Genomic DNA, 18,333 nt, shown 5'->3' with positions numbered 1-18,333 from the left:
ATAACAGGCAAATATTGCTGTGACTAAGGAAATAAATATATGACCTAAGTAGTAAGAATGTGATGTTCACTACACAAAATCTTTTTGTGTTTGAAAATTTCATTACAAGCATGGCAATTTAACAGTTCTCTCCGAAGACATACTCAAGAAGGATTATATGAATCAATTACCAAAACTGGTATATCCAAACCATCCATAGATTAGTTACAAATAGTAAAAATGCAAAATGGGGGGTTAGAGATGTATTAAGATACACGAGAACAAAAATCTTTAGACAAACCCGTAAATAGTAGGTAGAGGCAGGTTTGCTATGTCTAAGACTGCTATAGTTTCTCTGGTCAAAGTAGAGGCCACTCTGCAAAAAGCAAAATTGAACAGTTTTCTTAGGTTACATGTTTTTGATACAACCACAACCAAGACAAACTTTGAACACACAGGCAAGATCTGATACTGTGCAGGTTCCTTCTTCTCCAGAGCAAGGCCTTTAGAGCAACGGCTCACAGCAAAGAAAGAACAAGCAGCAATGGTTTACAATTTCTTAGAAAAGATGGGCATTAAAGGGCAGCTACTTCAAACAAAGACTCTGCTAATTATTATTACTTTAAAGACCAGACAATAAACCCTCAAATAAAAATGAAATGCAAATAATGGAGTTACTCTCACTCTATATTTAAGAATGATTCTGAAAAACCTAAGGCTACTGTCTAATTACCACTTTTATAAATTATTGGGTTAGAGAAATCCCTTCCCAAATCTCCTTCTAGGTAGAAGTTAAGCTCATGTATGGCATCCCTGCCTAGAACCTCCCTTCTCTACTGCCTAGAACCTCCCTTCTCACTTCCTAGAACCTCCCTTCTCTACTGCCTAGAACCTCCCTTCTCTACTGCCTAGAACCTCCCTTCTCTACTGCCTAGAACCTCCCTTCTCTACTGCCTAGAACCTCCCTTCTCACTGCCTAGAACCTCCCTTCTCTACTGCCTAGAACCTCCCTTCTCTACTGCCTAGAACCTCCCTTCTCTACTGCCTAGAACCTCCCTTCTCACTTCCTAGAACCTCCCTTCTCTACTGCCTAGAACCTCCCTTCTCTACTGCCTAGAACCTCCCTTCTCTACTGCCTAGAACCTCCCTTCTCACTGCCTAGAACCTCCCTTCTCACTTCCTAGAACCTCCCTTCTCTACTGCCTAGAACCTCCCTTCTCTACTGCCTAGAACCTCCCTTCTCACTGCCTAGAACCTCCCTTCTCTACTGCTGACACTGCCTCTACCCCACCCGCACTCTCTTGGCCCTGTCTTCTGCCATCATTGACACTCCTAAACCAGGCACCTCAGCTCAGCTGGCCACAAAGGTGCCGGTGCCCCTGTACTCCAAGGTCTCTATAATCTGTTTTCAGCTACATTCTTTCTCCCTCTTCCCTTCCTGCTACATCCTCCCAAGGCTCCCATGGGATCCCAGAACTGGCAGGGAGCTAGACTGCATTTCTGCCAACAGCACACTAAGGAGAAAGAGGTGTTCCGAGCACCCCAATTCTGTAGCGTTTGTTCTCTACAGAAATGTTTGGTAAGTGACTGAAATGGAAAGCCCATTCCTTCCGCAGTGTAATCACATAGGTGAAAGGGTCTACTACACACTTCACTGTTTCTACCAGTAAGTATATTCCAGGTTCCTAAAAACAAACTCTGAGAAGGAAACCTACTTGTAATTTGGTGCTATCCACAATACCACAACTAGCTCAAACTTCTGAAATAGAACTAACCAGTGGATCTTTATAAGAACTAGAGGATCGCTTCTTCGTCCCATGGGTGTGACTGTAAGAATGATTCTGGAAATAAATATTGAAAGTTAATTTTAGAGATCACATAGTGAAATTTTAAGAATGAAACTCATCATAAAATAACAGCAAAAGCACATGTGATAGAGTCGTGCACATGCAATCTACTTCTTGTTTGTTAGTAGTGGACTCACTGAAGGGAAGGCTGGGGAGTGCGGCCTCAGGCACATCACTCTCTCTGACCTCTCCTTGTGCCCACCACTGTCTAACCTGGTGTCTGGGCAGCTAAAGGAATCCTATTAGGACAGAGTCAGAGGATGTCTGTGGGGACCTTCACTGCACCTTTCTTGAGTCTCTCCCCACTTCCTTGCCCTGAGAAAGCTGTAAGTGGTGAAAGTCCACCTCCTTTAGCCATCTTATCAAAAGCAAAAGCTATGCAGTAGATAAACTAAAAGTTCACATAGGCACTGCTCAAGACAGCATTCTTCTTTTGGATTTAGTTTATGTGCATTTATTTGTGTGTATATGCCATATGTGTGCACACGCCAAAGAGGGCATGGATCCCAGGAACTGGGTTACAGATGGTTGTGAGCCAACATGGATGCTGAGAACCGAGCTCAGGTCCTCTGAAGAACAGTAAGCACTCTTAACCCTTGAGCCGGCTCTCCAGCCCTCAGACAGTGTCTTAGCCCAAGTTAGTACATTCATGGCATACGCTCCTTAGAAGAGAAATGCCGAAAATGTAGGTTCTGAAGCTTACACAAAGTACTTTGAAAAGATGATGTGTGTGTACATATATATATTCACTTTTCCCAGGGGGACAAAGGACAGTCCTGTTACTAACAGACAGCCAGCAGACAATAATCACAACCTATGTAGTAAGACTGTGCCACTGTAAGTCCTTAAAAATAGCAAAGTGTAACTGGATGTCCTAGGAAAACTACTTCACATAGAGTCAGAGCCTCAATGATAGGAGAAACGCATTTTCTTTTCTTTTTTGGAAGGAGCACTCTATATACTTTATTTCCACCAGTTACAGTGTTCACATTTTCCAAGATCAGTGTATGGTCTTTGAAAAATCATCATTGATCTCACTCAATATAAATTCATATCATATATTACTATCATTTATAAGATTTCTACATGTGATCAAACCAAAGTATGAATTTTGCTAATAAGATCAACTTTGTATCACATCATAGAATTATATATTTTAAATTGCTTAAACTTTTAACCCGTCACACCACAATGTAATTTTCCTTAGAAAAAGGAGTAGCTGGTATTCATGTAAACAGTACATCCAGAGATGCAAAGATTGATAACACATAACTACCACCTCCAACATACACAACTTAAAAATGATGCTATATGCTTACTTATCTTACAAGTAAAGAAACCCATAAACCTGTTACAAAAGGCAGCAGTTTCTAAAAGGCCTCTGTGGCTAACGCTGCTGGATCATCACTGCAGCCACTGTCAACTTCCTAGTTGGTTTGAGGTTTGAAGTTGATTCTGTCAAGGCAGACACCAAGTAATTCGACCTGTCCACATGACTGAACAGTCAGGACTCTCAGCCTCTGGTCAAATGGCCCGTCTGGGTCAGGACTATACTGACAGGTCGGTGAAGACATCAGAGTCCTTTGTGCCGATCTGGGTAGAAATGTTTGCTTTTGTGACATTGAGATAAATGTCATACTGCTGATCCAGGCTGAGGTCACATGAGATACAGGGTAAAGATAGACCTTCCAGGTGAGAAACGCATTTTCTTATTGTGAATGTTCTTTATACTTCACTATGAGCATTCTAAGTGCAAACTAGGTAGTCCATAAACTTGGACAGTCTGCCAACATAATAGTGGCTCAAAGAAAACAAGCCAGTTAATGACTTCCTTAGCTAATTCAACATGTCAAGCCAAAACGTTTGGTCATCTTCAGCTGCCACTCATCACCACTGGATGTTGTATTTAGTAACTTGCCAGCTTATGACACAAAATCAAGTACAGGTCTGTATTGTTACAGCTCAGGGTGCATGAAAGCACTGTCAAAGGGGCTGGAGAGATGGCTCAGAGAGTAAAGATGCTTGCGGTCAAGCCTGATGCTAGGTGAACTGAGTTCAGAGAACCAGCTTCAACAAGTTGTCCTCTGACCTCCACATATATGCCATGTGACACACATACACAGGCAAAATAAATAAACATGAAGTTAAAAAATAAGCAAACCAGGCTTCCTGTGCAGCAAGTAAGCACAGGGGTGCCAGCTCTTCTCTCAAAAACAGACGGAACTACAACAGACCTTAGTAACAGTCAGGGATCCTGACTCTTACATTAAATATTCCAATCATTTTGAGGCGGTTTTAGTTTGGTTTGGTTTGGTTTGTACTATTGGGAAGCAAACCTACAGCCTTGCAATGATGAAAGAAAAAAAAAAGCACTTTACCACTGGGAGATTCTCTCAGCCCTGATCCTGAAGTCTCTGGGAGAAGCTATTATTCCAATAACAGACTATGCCACAATTTCAAAAACAATGGGTTTTTTGTTGTTGTTGTTTTTGTTTATATACATCTTCCCCCAAAAGATCATAACAAAACAAAACAAAAACAAAAAAATCATAACAAAACCATGAAAGTTAGTCATAATCGATGATTAGCAACAACTGATGTTTAGAAAGTGAACCCTCACACTTAACACAAAGCCATGCGCTACATACTAATGACGAAACTCTTGATGGTCTGTCCTTGATGGTATCATACTTCAGTTCAGAGAAGAAGGAAAGTTTGTTGTATCACCAGTCGGGAACATAAGAGAAAAAGCAACCTTGTCATTATTAAAACCAAAGCAGTCCTACTTCAAAAGCAAAAGATTATTCAATAAAAAAGCTCTTATATTTGGATATAACCTTTACTTTTTCAGTAGACATTGTTGCTGAACTGTCTGTATAATTAAAACTTTGTTTTATGCCAGCAGTTATGTGTACCCATAGCCCTAACTTCTCTGGAGTTTGAGACAGATGGCATCCTAACCATCCAAAGGCCTGTGCTCCCCACCCCCAACCCCACCCCTGGCGTCACTAGGGCCTTAACTTGAGCTCTGTGCATGCTGTGCAAGCACTTTTATGACCGAGATACACCTCAGTCTCTATTTCCCTTTTAAATAACAAAATTCTGAAGTAGTAATGGTAAGACGACTCAATCTTAGACTATGACAGAACAGAACAGCCCAAGGGAGGCTTAAGAGTAAAGGAGAACCATTGTGAGGTCAGAGATGCTCTCCTCCTCATCTCTGTGGCTGCCACCCTGTTTGCCATCGATTGACAGACAGCCAAGCATGGAGGAGCACTACCTAATCTATCTAGCTTGCAAAAGAATAATCCTGGAATCAGAGCAGCAGCACTTCCTTGAGCCTACCTAGAGACATACACCCTAAAATCTTATTTCTTCGAGAAAATGCTCAACAGAATGAGAAGCTTGGCCAGAACAAAATGTGGTATGCACAATAGACAAGCAAGTAATATTAGATATGAATCAAAAATCATAGAAAATTAACAAGACCAGAAAACGCACATTTCCATGTAGGCTCCTTTATAAGGGGATGGAACATAGCTGTGTGGATCTAGTCTCCTACAATGGTTCTTCAGCATTCTCACAAGTTTTTAAACAAGCTTACTCAAAGATAAAAATGTATCACAAAGCATTTAAAAACACTGTTTTGTAAAAATATCTTTTCCATATTTACAGAGTTAGGGCATTACATAGTATTATTCAAAACCTTGACCCACAGTAATGTTTTCCTAATTTAAGTTTATTCCCTTTTGAAATCCATTTAGTGAGTTTAACTGGCAGTTTAAAAAAGTGAAATACAGGAGAAAAAAAAAATCACAGGATGTTATGCATCCTGTGAGAGTTAATATCATTTCATAAGACTAGGTACGCACCTGTAATCCCAACACCCACTAAGTAGGCTGAGGCTGTAGGAAACCCAGATCAAGGCCAGCCTAAGCCACTCAGTGAGCCTTTATCTCAAAAACAAACAAACCATATATATTATACATACACATAGATACATAAGTTTTATATGTAATTTTCTAAGACATGTTTCAATGATACATACAGAGAACTAGAAATCTGTATAAACAGACTAGGTAAAGGAATAAAATATATTTCTGGTGGAGATCACAATTTTATAATGCTTAAAATAGTCTAGAAGATAAAAATATACAATCTAACTTAAGTATGATATTAAAATACTAGTTCAAATATAACAAAACCTGTCTATTTGCATTTATTTAGATAGTCATTTAGAACATATATGGCAGAAACCTTAATTTTACCACTGATATAAATTAACTAAAAATGTTGTATGTGACATTTCTCTGAAAATCAAATCCCTTCTCTATAAAAGTTTTATTTATTTATTTTTCCTATTAAAATATTTCTTTAGGGAAAAAAAAATCCATGACCAAAACATACAGTTAAAGTGCATGTTCTTACACATAAATTATCCTACCCCAATAAGGTAAGCCTTCCTTCTCACGGTCTCTGTAGATGACAGGGTATTTCAACATGCAGGAGCAAGAGTATTTATTCCAATTTTTTCTTTTTTCAAAATATAACGTGGGATTCAGCTAGCTTTAAAAATTACAGAATATAAGCCAGGCGTGGTGGCGCACGCCTTTAATCCCAGCACTTGGGAGGCGAGGCAGGCGGATTTCTGAGTTCGAGGCCAGCCTGGTCTACAAAGTGAGCTCCAGGACAGCCAGGGCTATACAGAGAAACCCTGTCTCAAAAAACAAAAAACAACAACAAAAAAAAATTTACAGAATATATATAGCAGAGAAATCAGACACACACACACACACACACACCTTATCTGATAAATGGCAGCTGGTAGTGATGTCACTTAAAAATTATCAAAAGAAGGAAAATTGGGAATATTAAGGACTGGATAAAACACTTCTATGTGTGCTATTATAATCTATTTCTCCTAAAGTTTGTTAACTTGACATAGCCCATAGTCATCTGACAGGAAAGGCTTGATTGGAAACTGCCTAGATCAATGGCCTTGTAGGAACACAGGGGGTGGGAGAGGTGGAAGGAGAGGGATGTGGGAGGGAAGCCCCGCCCAGGGCAGGCAGCACCATCCCTAGCATGAGTTTATAAAGAAGCCAGCTAAGCATGTGTCTGTACACAAACCAGCAAGCAGCACTCCTCCACGGTTTTGCTCCAAGCTGCTGCTTGAGTTCCTGCCCTGACCTCTCTCACTGATGGACTGTGACCTGGAGATACGAGCCACATAAACCCTCTCCTCCCCTAAGATGCTTCTGTCTGAACATTCTATCACTAAAGAGAGATGTAAAAGAGAAACTTGTTTTAAAGTTTATACAAGGAAACAAAGCAGAAACTCTCGTCGTGTCTTACCAGGCTATTCCTGTTGTTACTATGTCCAGAATACTGAAAATCAACAATATATGCATGAAAATCTAAGGCCACACATCTCAGAATTACACACCATCATGTCTCTCCTCTTGGGCGTACTGGCTCTGCTCCAGTGTGTTCCAGTAATATCCTTCGATGAACTCTTCAGTGAAATTAAACAGTGTAGTATTAAAATAACAAAAGACAAGTTTAAAGAATAATTTAAAAACTGAGTTCACAATTATTTCAAAGCCAGAAACATACAACTAAATAAACAGTAACTAAACAGTACAAACTCCACCCATGAGGAACGGTGGTTGTCCTAGGATTCAAGATCACTCTGTTTCCTAATTTGAGATTTCTACTATTGTCTTCTTGTATTTTGTGCACAAAACAATAATCAATCATTTATAGTGTTGTAAAGCATCTACCTGGCTTATTAACTCCACGTTATTAGCAGTCTGCTCCCAGGAACAAGCAGGCATACACAGCTCTATTTCGCAGTCTAAGGTTCTGACGTACTAGTCCCTCCCCCAAGTCAGAAGTCAGTCTCAGGTTTCTTTTGTTCTTATTATCTTTAGTCTTTATGTCTATAGCATTTTCAACCCATATAGGTTCTGTCAGGGGCACCTTTCAATAGAGTGATTTCTGAAACTGGACAAATGGAAAGTTCAAAGTCTCAGGAATGCAGCATAAAACCATTAAGTGTACCTGATCCACATCCAGGTACTGCTAACATTTCAAAACCAAATAAATGTGTAGACATTATGAGTCTTTTAAAATATATAACTCTTAAGCTTTTTAAAAAAAAAAAACAGGTAGAGAAACAATGAAACCTTTAAATTACATGGTAAACCACAAGAATATTTAGGTCACCATTTTAGACCATAGTATTTATTTTTTACACAGGTCACATGTTGTCTGACATGTTCCAATTAGTGGGAATGGTAGTCATCTGCAGCCAATAGTCCAGAGCTACTGACAACTAAGTGGCCGACCAGATACCCTGGACCCAATCCCCAAAGCAAAACAACACATGAAACTGCAAATGGTTGGAATTCTAGTATCATCTAATTAAAACCAAACAGGGAGAATGAGCTCAAAGGCTGGGGGTGGGGCTCAGCCTCCGTGGAGGAGCACTTGGAAGTGGGCTCCATCCCCAGAGGGATCAAAAACAAAAAACACTGTTTAAAATAAATGCAATTTATCTTATCAGAGCATTCAGACTTAATTTTGTAGAAATCTATACATGTAAAATATGTTGCATATGCGCACACATATCTAGAGAGTGCAGCCTCCCTTACAACTTTTCGGTTCAGGCACAGTGTTCCTCCTGCCAGTGATCCAGTGGTGGAGCTTGGGCCCAGGTCCTCTCACATGCTAGTCGAGAACTCTACCACTGAAGTTACATCTTTAGACCTCATAGATTAACTTTAAAAACACTAAGAGTCTTCCTCTACCCATGGAAACACATGCAGCTACCATGAAAGAAAGAAAGAAAGAAAGAGAGAGAGAGAGAGAGAGAGAGAGAGAGAGAGAGAGAGAGAGAGAGAGAAGGGGAAGGAGGAGACGGAGGAGGAGGAAGAAGAGAAGGAGGAGGAGAAGAAGAGAAGAGAGAAGAGAGAATTATTATTATTAAAATTGTAGCTTTATACCCACTCGAGGCGAATAGTTCCTCCTTACCAGTTTAACTGCAGATTTCTTTACTTTGGAGGTTTGACTTAAAGTTCCCTAACTTAGGTCTAACTTAAAGATCCAACTTTCCCAAATTTATATGCAAATTTACTCAGCTCAATAAGGAAGGTGTGAAAGTTCACACTATGAGCATTATAAAAGCAAAGAAACTAACTACAAAAAGAGGGGAACACTTTATAGCCCCTGACTCTCAACTTTGAAACTTTGGTGGACTTCAGTGGAATCTTTTTAAAGTAATTCAAAGAGGAAGGAAAAACTCCCTCTAGTAGGAAATACAACAAATGCATTCATTTTTTGAAAAAAAAAAATTCATACATATAAAAAATTGTAAAGTGTTTTACCTGTGTGTATGTATGTGTACAGTGTGTATCCCTGGTGCCTGCAGAGGCCAGAAGATGGCATTAGATGCCCTAGATCTGGAGTTATAAATGTGAGCTGCAGTCATGTGGATGATAAGAATTGAACCAAGGTCCTCTACAAAGGCAGCAAGCACTTTTTAACTGCTGAGCCAGCTTTCCAACCACCTATAATGCCACATTTAAGTCACTAATAATCTTATTTAAAAACTTGAAAATACTCTAAAACAATTCTAAAATTTGTAACTAAAGAGAGCAGTTATGACTTAAAACCAGTGTGTAAAGTTATTCTAAAAACACAATAGATTACATCTGACAAAAGAAAACAATGTATTAGAGTATAATGAAGTGTTTACAAATATGAATGTGTTAATACCTGGTATGTTGGAATAGCTTAACTAGTCCATTTTTATATATAGTAGGAAGAAGAACAGAATTGGAACAGATACACTCCTTAATATGAAAGATGACTTTACTGATAAAAACCATAAATAACATAAAATACAACACATGTCTTACGGCACAGTTCTCTAAGAAGGGACAAGCCGTGCTGCAGCACAGCACACAGGACTTTAGGTGACAAACCACACTCAATTACAGCAATCTACACTAAAGGCTGGCACATTACACAGTGTCAATCAAAATGTCAAAGCATAATTCTTACACATATGGCAAGAAAAATTTTCAAATCAATAGTTTCATATCATTATAAATGTAAATAATCAGGCAAGCCCCAAAGCTATTGCTCATTTAATAGATTGCCAGTTTAAGATGTGAGAAGAGAAAAAAAAACTAAAAATTAGGACAAAGCAGATGTTATTTTATAAAACTCAACCTTACCATTTTGTGATATTTTTTAAAAAATCAAAGATATTTCTGTAGAAATTGAGAAGGGACCTCTGTTAAGATAAAAATAGCTAAGATTTTAGAATTGATTCACTTCTAGCAATAATTTGAGAGAAAGCATCTCTTTCCACTAAAGAGCCTTGCCAGCATTTCCCGCTTATTGTTAAAGGCAGAAGTATAAATGGATATTGTCAGATTGCTTAGATAATCACTAATGCTGAAGGAAGCTCAAGGTTAAAAGCTTTGCTATTCAGTGTAAGCAACTTAGAATACCAACCCTGTGACTGCCAAGGCTCCGAAGAGACAATGTATCCTCAACTCCCTGATAAAAATAAAAGCAAACATATTACAGGTTTGTGAGTGAATGAAGCCAATGAGGGACTGCACCATGGGCAAGCTTGTATGTTACTACAAACCAGGTAAGGACGGCGGTGACCAGACCGGTGAGAGTACCTGGCCCTTTCTGAATCTTCCTGGGAAAGAAGAAAGTACACCAATAATTAATCGCTGAACAAGTAATTGTTTGTCACAGCAAAGGAGAAAAAGCAGCCAGTCAAAAGCACAGCACCATCTTCTGAGGATAAGCAGGTCTGGACATGTGGTTCCAGAGCTGAGTGGGGAGCATGGCTGGCTGCTTTGGGTGGAAAGCAGACACAAGCATGGCAGGCAGCGGTTTTATCTCAGCAGGTGTGAGTATGTCCAAACACTTGTTATTTACTTGTGGCCCTGAGAGCTCAACACAGGAGATAAGAACACGTGACAGGAGTAGAAAACTGAAGGCACAGAGGTTGACTTCTTCACTGTAAGTGCTGGCTTACAGGGCAGAAGAAACGTTCGCTTTGTCAGAACTGAATTCTAAGAAGAAGGCTTTATAAATGCTTAGTGTGTAGTCTGGTGCTCACTGTGAGGAAACTTTCTGGTTGTTTCTTTGTTTTGTTTTCCCTACTCCTCTAGCTATTCTAACTGGGAAACAAAAGAACTAGGGAAATATACCCCAGTGTGTCAATGTGATAGACCAGTCAGAAGAAAGAACATAACTGCTTCACGGTTGGCAGAGTTAAGTCATGCCTTATACGGCTTACAAAGAAACTGACTAAATTATGTGTAATTCTAAACATTTCCATGCTTGCCCATCAGCAGGAAAGCAGCACAGCTTGACATGGGTATCAAGTAGCAAGTACCCAAAATATGATTACCTGCAACCATGGGGAATTTCTCATTTTTTCAGAATTTTAATGTCTAAATTGTTAAAGTAATTTGCACTATGACTAAAAACTAAATCTAACCAGTCTAGGTAGGCTCACCTTTCAACAGCAATGCTGTCTTCTAAAGTTAAACGATGCCACAGTGCCCTACAGTAATCAACTAGATCATTATGCCACTAAAAACAGATGGGGCTATCTCTTGCTATCTCTGGCTATCCACTGCAACATACATAGTAATTCAAATAATATGTCGCAGTTTACTCCTTCATTTCAGTCTCAGTTTTTGTGTACAGTTTTTTAAAAAAAAAAAATCATCTTTTGACACTCGCTATGTAAACAATTGATAAAACAGGTCCTAAATTCTGTTTAAAGATAACATGATTTTGTGACCCCATTTCCAACAGGGTTGTGATCTCTAGGCATGAATCACCAATTTAAACTTTTTGTAAGTGAATCACAAGTTTTGGAGACATGTGAGTAGCACGGAGTGCTAAGTGGTAACAGATTCCAAACTAATTGGAAACCCTTGTGTTAAACAGGGATATTAATTTTACATGCCCATTGGTGTCATTTGGGATACCAAGCTGATATTCAAGCTGAATCTCTAAACTTCTCTTTCACCAGCCATAAACGAGCACTGTTAGACAACACATCTAGCCATTCCTTTAATCCCAGCATTTAGGAGGCAGAAGCAGGCAGATCTCTGTGAGTCTGAGATGAGCCTGCTCTACAAAGTGGGTTCCAGGCCAGCCAGGATTACATAGTTAAGACCCTGTATCTAAAGCAAACAAATGAAAGCAGAACACATCCCTCATCTTTGGGATAGAAAGTCATCTCCCAGAAGGCTAAGGAGGAATCTATAGAAGCACACAGCTGGGGCCGGCATTTCGACCCTCAGACTCGGCACACAACCGAACCATAAATACAACATTCACTCTGTTGTGGTTCAGTTACACAGAAACAACAAACTCAGGACCTTTCTTCCATGGAGGGACAGCCCTCTTCATCATCCAGGTCAGATCTACAGTACTACAATAACACCCAATGGCTCTTCCTGAAGTAACAGCACCAGTAACAATGAAACAGATTACAGCAAACTGCCTTCTAAGGTTCTAAATACAAAGCAGAGTATTCCCCTTCTTTGAGAAGTCATGAGAAATAGTCAATGTCATAATCCTGTGTCGCCTTATTAGGGCTGAGCAATCCAAGCATAACAATGACTTAAATGACATATCTAGTCCAAACTTTTGGGAATTCTTTCCTCCCTGGCTGGGGACTGGCAACTCTCATGAATGACAAATTAAGCACCCACACGAGGAAGGTCATGACCAACAGACTTCTTCTGCCTGGACAACTTAGACTTTGTCTCAAACAGTAAAAGCAGGCTGGAAATAAAGCTCAGGGACAGAGATTCCCTGCTCCAGTATTCTAAAATCTTAAATCGTGAATGAAAAGCCAGTGTTGGTAATGGTAAAATACAGATTTGAAAAAGATTCTGCAGTGATATTTTCTGTGATGACTGAGTTTCTCATAAGAACTAATAAAGTATAAAAACTTCAAAGCAGAACTCTCTGGAACTTTATCTTATTATATTCAAATTGGGTTAATCAAATTAAAACACACTTTTTAAAAGTTCACTTAATGTAAGGAGAAATGGTTTCAGTAAGAGAAAACCACAGCCCCAAGAACAAGCCTGTCTTCTCTGCCTACAAATATGACTACTGGCACTGGAGCTGCTCCTTCAGCTGCAGATTAGGAAACCCTAGAAACAGCATTTACTCTTCCAGCCACACAAAGGTTGCTGACTGAAGCAGACGACTTGAAATCAGAATCATGAGAAACAGCCAGCTGGCTACAAAGGACTGCATGGAACCCAGGAGGACACAGCCCTCCCCTTACCTGCTTCACCTCTGCACCAGCGGTGGCCTCCCTTCCTCTTCACATTCTGACCCTGACTCTGCCAGTGTTGGTCACTAAACCTCTACCTGTTCCTCTCTTGTCCTGGTTTGCTTCTTGTTGCTATGATTGATAAAATACTGACCAAAACCAAGTTAGGGGGAGAAAGTTTTATTTGGCTTACTGGTTACAGTTCATCAGTGAGGGCAGTCAGGGTAGGAACCTAGAGGCAGGAACTGAAGCAGAGACCCTTGAGGAACACTGCTTACTGTATTGCCTCCTCTGGCTTGCTCAGCTACTTCTCTTATACAGCCAAACCCATCTGCCTAGGGATGGCACCACCCACAGTGGGCTGGACCTTTCTACATCAGTTAGTAATTAAGAAAATACCTCATAGACATGGCCATAGGCCAATCTGATGGATGAAATTCCTTAGTTATGATTCCTTCTTCCCAGGTACATCTAGACTGTTTCAAGTTGAAAAAAAAAAAGCCCATACATAAAGTGACAAGTGCCCCCTTAGCAGCACCGTGCTGAGACACAGTAGCTTCCTTCACTCCTGAGCTTCCTGTTCTAATGCTCCCCACTTACATCCCAGCAAGCCAAGCCCCTACAGGCCTGGAGACTCCTCACCACGCTGCTCTACGAGCCACTTGTATGGGAAGGTGAGGTGTGAGCACCAGCTGAGACATGGTCTCAGACTCTCTGGGAAGCTTCTCTGGTGACTAATATACCTATCAACAGTTCCCATAAAAGTACTCTTTCAGCCGGGCGTGGTGGCGCTCGCCTTTAATCCCAGCACTTGGGAGGCAGAAGCAGGTGGATTTCTGAGTTCAAGGCCAGCCTGGTCTACAAAGTGAGTTCTAGGACAGCCAGGGCTACACAGAGAAACCCTGTCTCGAAAAACAAACAAACAAAAAAGTACTCTTTCAAGTATTTGCATAATATTATTGGGCTTCATATACCACACCAAGCCTAGTCACATATCAAATTAATAATCCTGCATTGAAATCGGAACTTGAAAAAAGTTCACGGTTGCCAACTAGTATCCTACCAGTTCATGGTATTCACTGGTGTAGCTAAAAGTCTGCAATGGGAGTAGAGGGCTTGGCAAAGAGCTAAGAGATGAAATAAGAACACAATTCAGAAGACACGAGCTAAGACCGAGGGTCATCTCCCATGGAGAGCCTGTGGAGTTAATTTTTAAAGATGGAGAATGAAAGGAGGAAGCAGGGATTGAGGGATGAAAAGCAAACCCATTCAAAGAAAGCATGCATTCATTTACCCAACCTTTCTTCATCTGGGGCTTTCATGAGGTCAAAGTGAGGCTACTGACCACAAATGAAAATGCTGGACTCCAGCACCCATCTGATCCCTACAGATAGAACAGCTACTCTGCGACCTTTAGGCCCACACAGAACACACCACCTACTTCTCAAACCATTAGTCAACGTTTTGCTTCCATGTTAGATTAGTTCAGCAGTTATCACAGCATGCAGGGCAGGCAATCCTGGCCTACCAGCCACTTGTGAATCTCTCCCCATTTCCGGTCAAAGGAATGATGATGAGAAGGCTATAAACACAAAAGTTTTATGAGCTGAGTGGTTTTCAATTCACTGCATTCTCCAAAAAAGTCTTACTCACACACATTTGCCCTAGACAACAATAGTAGGTGACTCAAAGCTATACTTTGAAAATATAAAATATTAATAAGCTAGTATGTTCAGTAAAAAAAAAACACACACGTGGTTCTCTGCATAGATCGAATTTCTATTAATAACTGTCTCTTCTATTTATAACTTCATGTAGTCTTAAGAGTATAAAGACAATATATTGGAACATTGCATTCCAAACCAACAACTGCATCCAGTATTTGAAGCTGTATCTAAGGGAGAAAATTACATCAACATAGAACACAAATATATAAATTTCTTTTTTAACTTATCAATAGAAAATCTACCAATAACATCAAAATAAATTGCTTTCTACTACTCCACAGGTGCTTCTCCCTTTGTAAGTACAATAGTGAAACATTTGTGAGTGTTTTCACACTCAAGTCAACGTCAGAGAGAAAGGTTAACAAGTATGCTATGTTAGATCAACTGACATTTACCCATTTTACTTTCTTCCAATTGTTTGAAGACAAAAGCATAATATAAATCTGTAAACTACAGAACATAATGAAACCCATTATAATTCCACACATCAAGCCAAGGCACTGATAAGCCAGTCCTTTCTGACTCCAGATAGAGGCATTGGTTGTTTTATTCTTTTGAGGTGGGGTGTCCTACCGATTTTATAGTTTGGGGACCATTTCCCTACCTTATCAAACATGCTTCAAAATGGTAAGCATGAGGATTCAGCTAGCTAGCTGGGGAGATCGAGGTGCACTGCAATGTTTATGCTTGGACCTGCACACATCTCATGTAAAATCTTCCATTCCAAAACTTCCCCATTTAGCGCAAAGATCCATTATGGGGGTGTCTCCCCCCATTCTGTGGAAATAGAATTGACGGTGAACGTAGTAGCAATGCAGGCAGACCGGTGTTTATATTATAAGTAAGAAAACCCAGGAAAATGTCCAGAGCAGACTTACTAAGTTGATTATTGTGACGGCAGAGAATTGGAATTATGGAGTGAAGAATAAAGGGGCATTACTTTTGCCACCCTGGGCCCCCGTGCTTTCAACAACCCATCCTTTGCATATATGCTCTGCAATGCCCCCGCCTCTCTTTGTGTTCATTCTGAACTGCTTTATCTAAAAAGAAAAAGCAGTTGCTCACCTAGGAGGGCAAGACTCAGAGCTACGTTCGGGGGAGGAGACTGCACCTTGAGGAAAAGTCTGTCCGAATGGGGATTTCCCTGTCACTATCTCACTGTAACGCCTTGTGTCTCACAGAAGCTCTCTGTGCTCCTGCCCTGGAAATGGAGATCTGAGACTGTGAGATCTCGCCTTCATCATTTCCTTCCCTCTCCCCAATACACTGCACACAGGCAGCACATACACGCCAGCTAAGGCGGCTTCCGTTACCTCTCTCTGCTGTCGTTCCAGTTCCCGCATGCGGATGTCTCTTGCTTCTGCCCTGGCGGCCCGCTTTGCTGCTAGCCTTGCTTCTGCCTGAAAAGTAACATAAATCTCAGTTTTACGGAAGGAAGGAAGGAAAAGTACTTACAGACTAGACGTGAGGACAGGAACAATGGACATGTCTTCCAAAGATATTGGAAAAAGAAAATATCATTTTAACAAGCTTGCCTGACTTCAGTCAACTTCCATCCATTCCCCTCTCTCTGGTCTCAAGTCTTGGTGTCAGGACCATTGTCTTCAGCCGCTCGCCTTGAGCATGTTTGATGCTCAGCTCACCACTTACATCCCCAAAGCTCGCTCTGTTCCTTTCTTTCTTTTCTTAGCAACTCAATCATCCAAAGAACTTGAGAAACCACTGTTATTTGATTTTCAATATTGCCAATATTTAAACTCGTTACCGCTGACGTCTCGAACTCTGCTCATTCCAGGGTCTCCGCCTCCCTGTTGCCACCATCTGTCCCCGTCCCTCTTAAACTAATATATAATTTAAGCATCAAAGGTAATGCACCATTTTTAAAGTGGACCAGGTGTGTTCAGGGCAGCATGGATGCAGACTAACTCAACATTTTGAAGAATATATAATTTGGTGGGTTTTAGTACTATTAACTCAAGAACCTCAACGAGAAAACCCACATACATGAATAATTACTCCCTGTTGTACCCTACTAGATCCAAGCAACTGCTAATCTCTAGTAATCTGCTGTCCTCATACTTAATGTAAATGGAGTCACAACAGGAAAACCCAGCTGTCTCCTGCTTGGACTACAATCATCTTCAAATCATCTCTCTAGAATCTGCCCTATAATCCATCCTCTACAAGACCATAAAATTGACAACAATGTCTCTGACACCACTCAGGTGTTTAAAACCCTCTATTGGTTCCCGTTGCCTATATTTAAGTAAGAAGTGGAGGGACGCCAAGGACAGGAGGGAAGAGGTGAAAGCAGAAACAAGGCTCCTCACATCTTAACCCCTCCCTCTTTCTGCTGTGACTCCGACCTAACTGCATATGGCTGTGTAGCCTCAGGAGGCACTTCCACACTGTGGAAGGTTACCTGACAGAGAGACTCCATCTAAGCACCTCCACAGAACTCATCCTTCTCCATAGAGTAAGGCTGTGGGTGGCAGCGACTCTGCTCTTGCAACTGATTCCCTGACCGTGCTCTACACATAGGCCTAATTAACATTAGTAGAGTCATACTTTGCTCTGCTGTGGGAGCCCCTATAATAAAGAGTGAGTTCCAGGCCAGCCAGGGCTATGAAAAGAGACCTTGTCTTTTGTGGGTGAGGAGGTATGGGAATATGGCCCAGCAGGTACATGGCAGAAGGAGAAAATTATCAAGTTATCACACACACACACACACACACACACACACACACACACACACTATGTTAAAAGCAATCTGTAAGAATTGAAACCAAAGCTAGAAGCAGGCAGGTCTCTGTGAGTTGGAGCCAGCCTAGCCTACAGCATGAGTTCCAGGGCTGCCAGGGATCTGAGTTCAGTTCTTACTTAACACCCACATGGTGGCTCACAACTCTCTGTAACTGCAGTTCCAGGAAACGCAATGTCCTCTTCTGGCATCTGAGTACTAGGCATACAAGTAGAAGACAAGAGATACATGCTGGCAAAACACCCACACACATAAAACCTTTTAGAATCACATGCCTCTTGGCACCCCACAACTTTAATGCCTCAACATTTGCTTTAAAAAAAAATGAATATTTCAGACTAAAGCCAGAATATCAAGGAAATTCATAAACAGTTTGATGTGCTACATGGATCATTCAGATCTCTCTGATCTCTGCTTTATGGTGATCCCCGTGTCCTTGGCCACATCCTTAGTCTAATCTGAGCTACAGGAGATGCTTCCCTCTATGTTGTATTTATGCCCATCCATAAGAACAGACTCAGTCAGTGCCTAAAAAGTCCATCCCATAAGCAATTAGCTAAGAATGCACAGTGTGAGATGACCAACCTCTGCCCTGTTAGTTTGGGCGAGCAGGGCACAGCTAACAGCTAACTCCTATTTACCCCCATTCTGGCAATTGTTTCTCATAAGAGTTTTACG

The 18,333-nt window shown here is 40.7% G+C and overlaps 1 protein-coding gene across 37 annotated transcripts in view; it reads right to left on the bottom strand.

Moving 5' to 3' along the window:
- The window catches only part of Lrrfip2 (leucine rich repeat (in FLII) interacting protein 2), a 108,123-nt gene that overhangs the window by 48,072 nt on the left and 41,718 nt on the right, over positions 1-18,333 (bottom strand). For 15 of the 37 annotated variants that reach the window (XM_011243000.3, XM_011243004.3, XM_011243001.3 and 12 more), the window contains exons 4-11: positions 16,208-16,294; positions 14,696-14,749; positions 10,492-10,548; positions 10,353-10,397; positions 7,273-7,341; positions 4,475-4,516; positions 1,755-1,820; positions 281-355 (exon numbers count right to left, since the gene is read on the bottom strand). In XM_011243000.3, coding sequence (XP_011241302.1) covers positions 281-355; positions 1,755-1,820; positions 4,475-4,516; positions 7,273-7,341; positions 10,353-10,397; positions 10,492-10,548; positions 14,696-14,749; positions 16,208-16,294 — 495 coding nt within the window. The remainder of the gene's footprint in view (positions 1-280; positions 356-1,754; positions 1,821-4,474; positions 4,517-7,272; positions 7,342-10,352; positions 10,398-10,491; positions 10,549-14,695; positions 14,750-16,207; positions 16,295-18,333) is intronic. The other 22 variants (XM_011243023.3, XM_030244593.1, XM_030244596.1 and 19 more) reach the window with 7 other exon arrangements.

The sequence above is a fragment of the Mus musculus genome, chromosome 9 (genome assembly GCF_000001635.26).
Source record: "Mus musculus strain C57BL/6J chromosome 9, GRCm38.p6 C57BL/6J".
NCBI classification, from domain to species: domain Eukaryota; kingdom Metazoa; phylum Chordata; class Mammalia; order Rodentia; family Muridae; genus Mus; species Mus musculus.
This window is presented reverse-complemented; position numbering and strand designations above follow the sequence as displayed.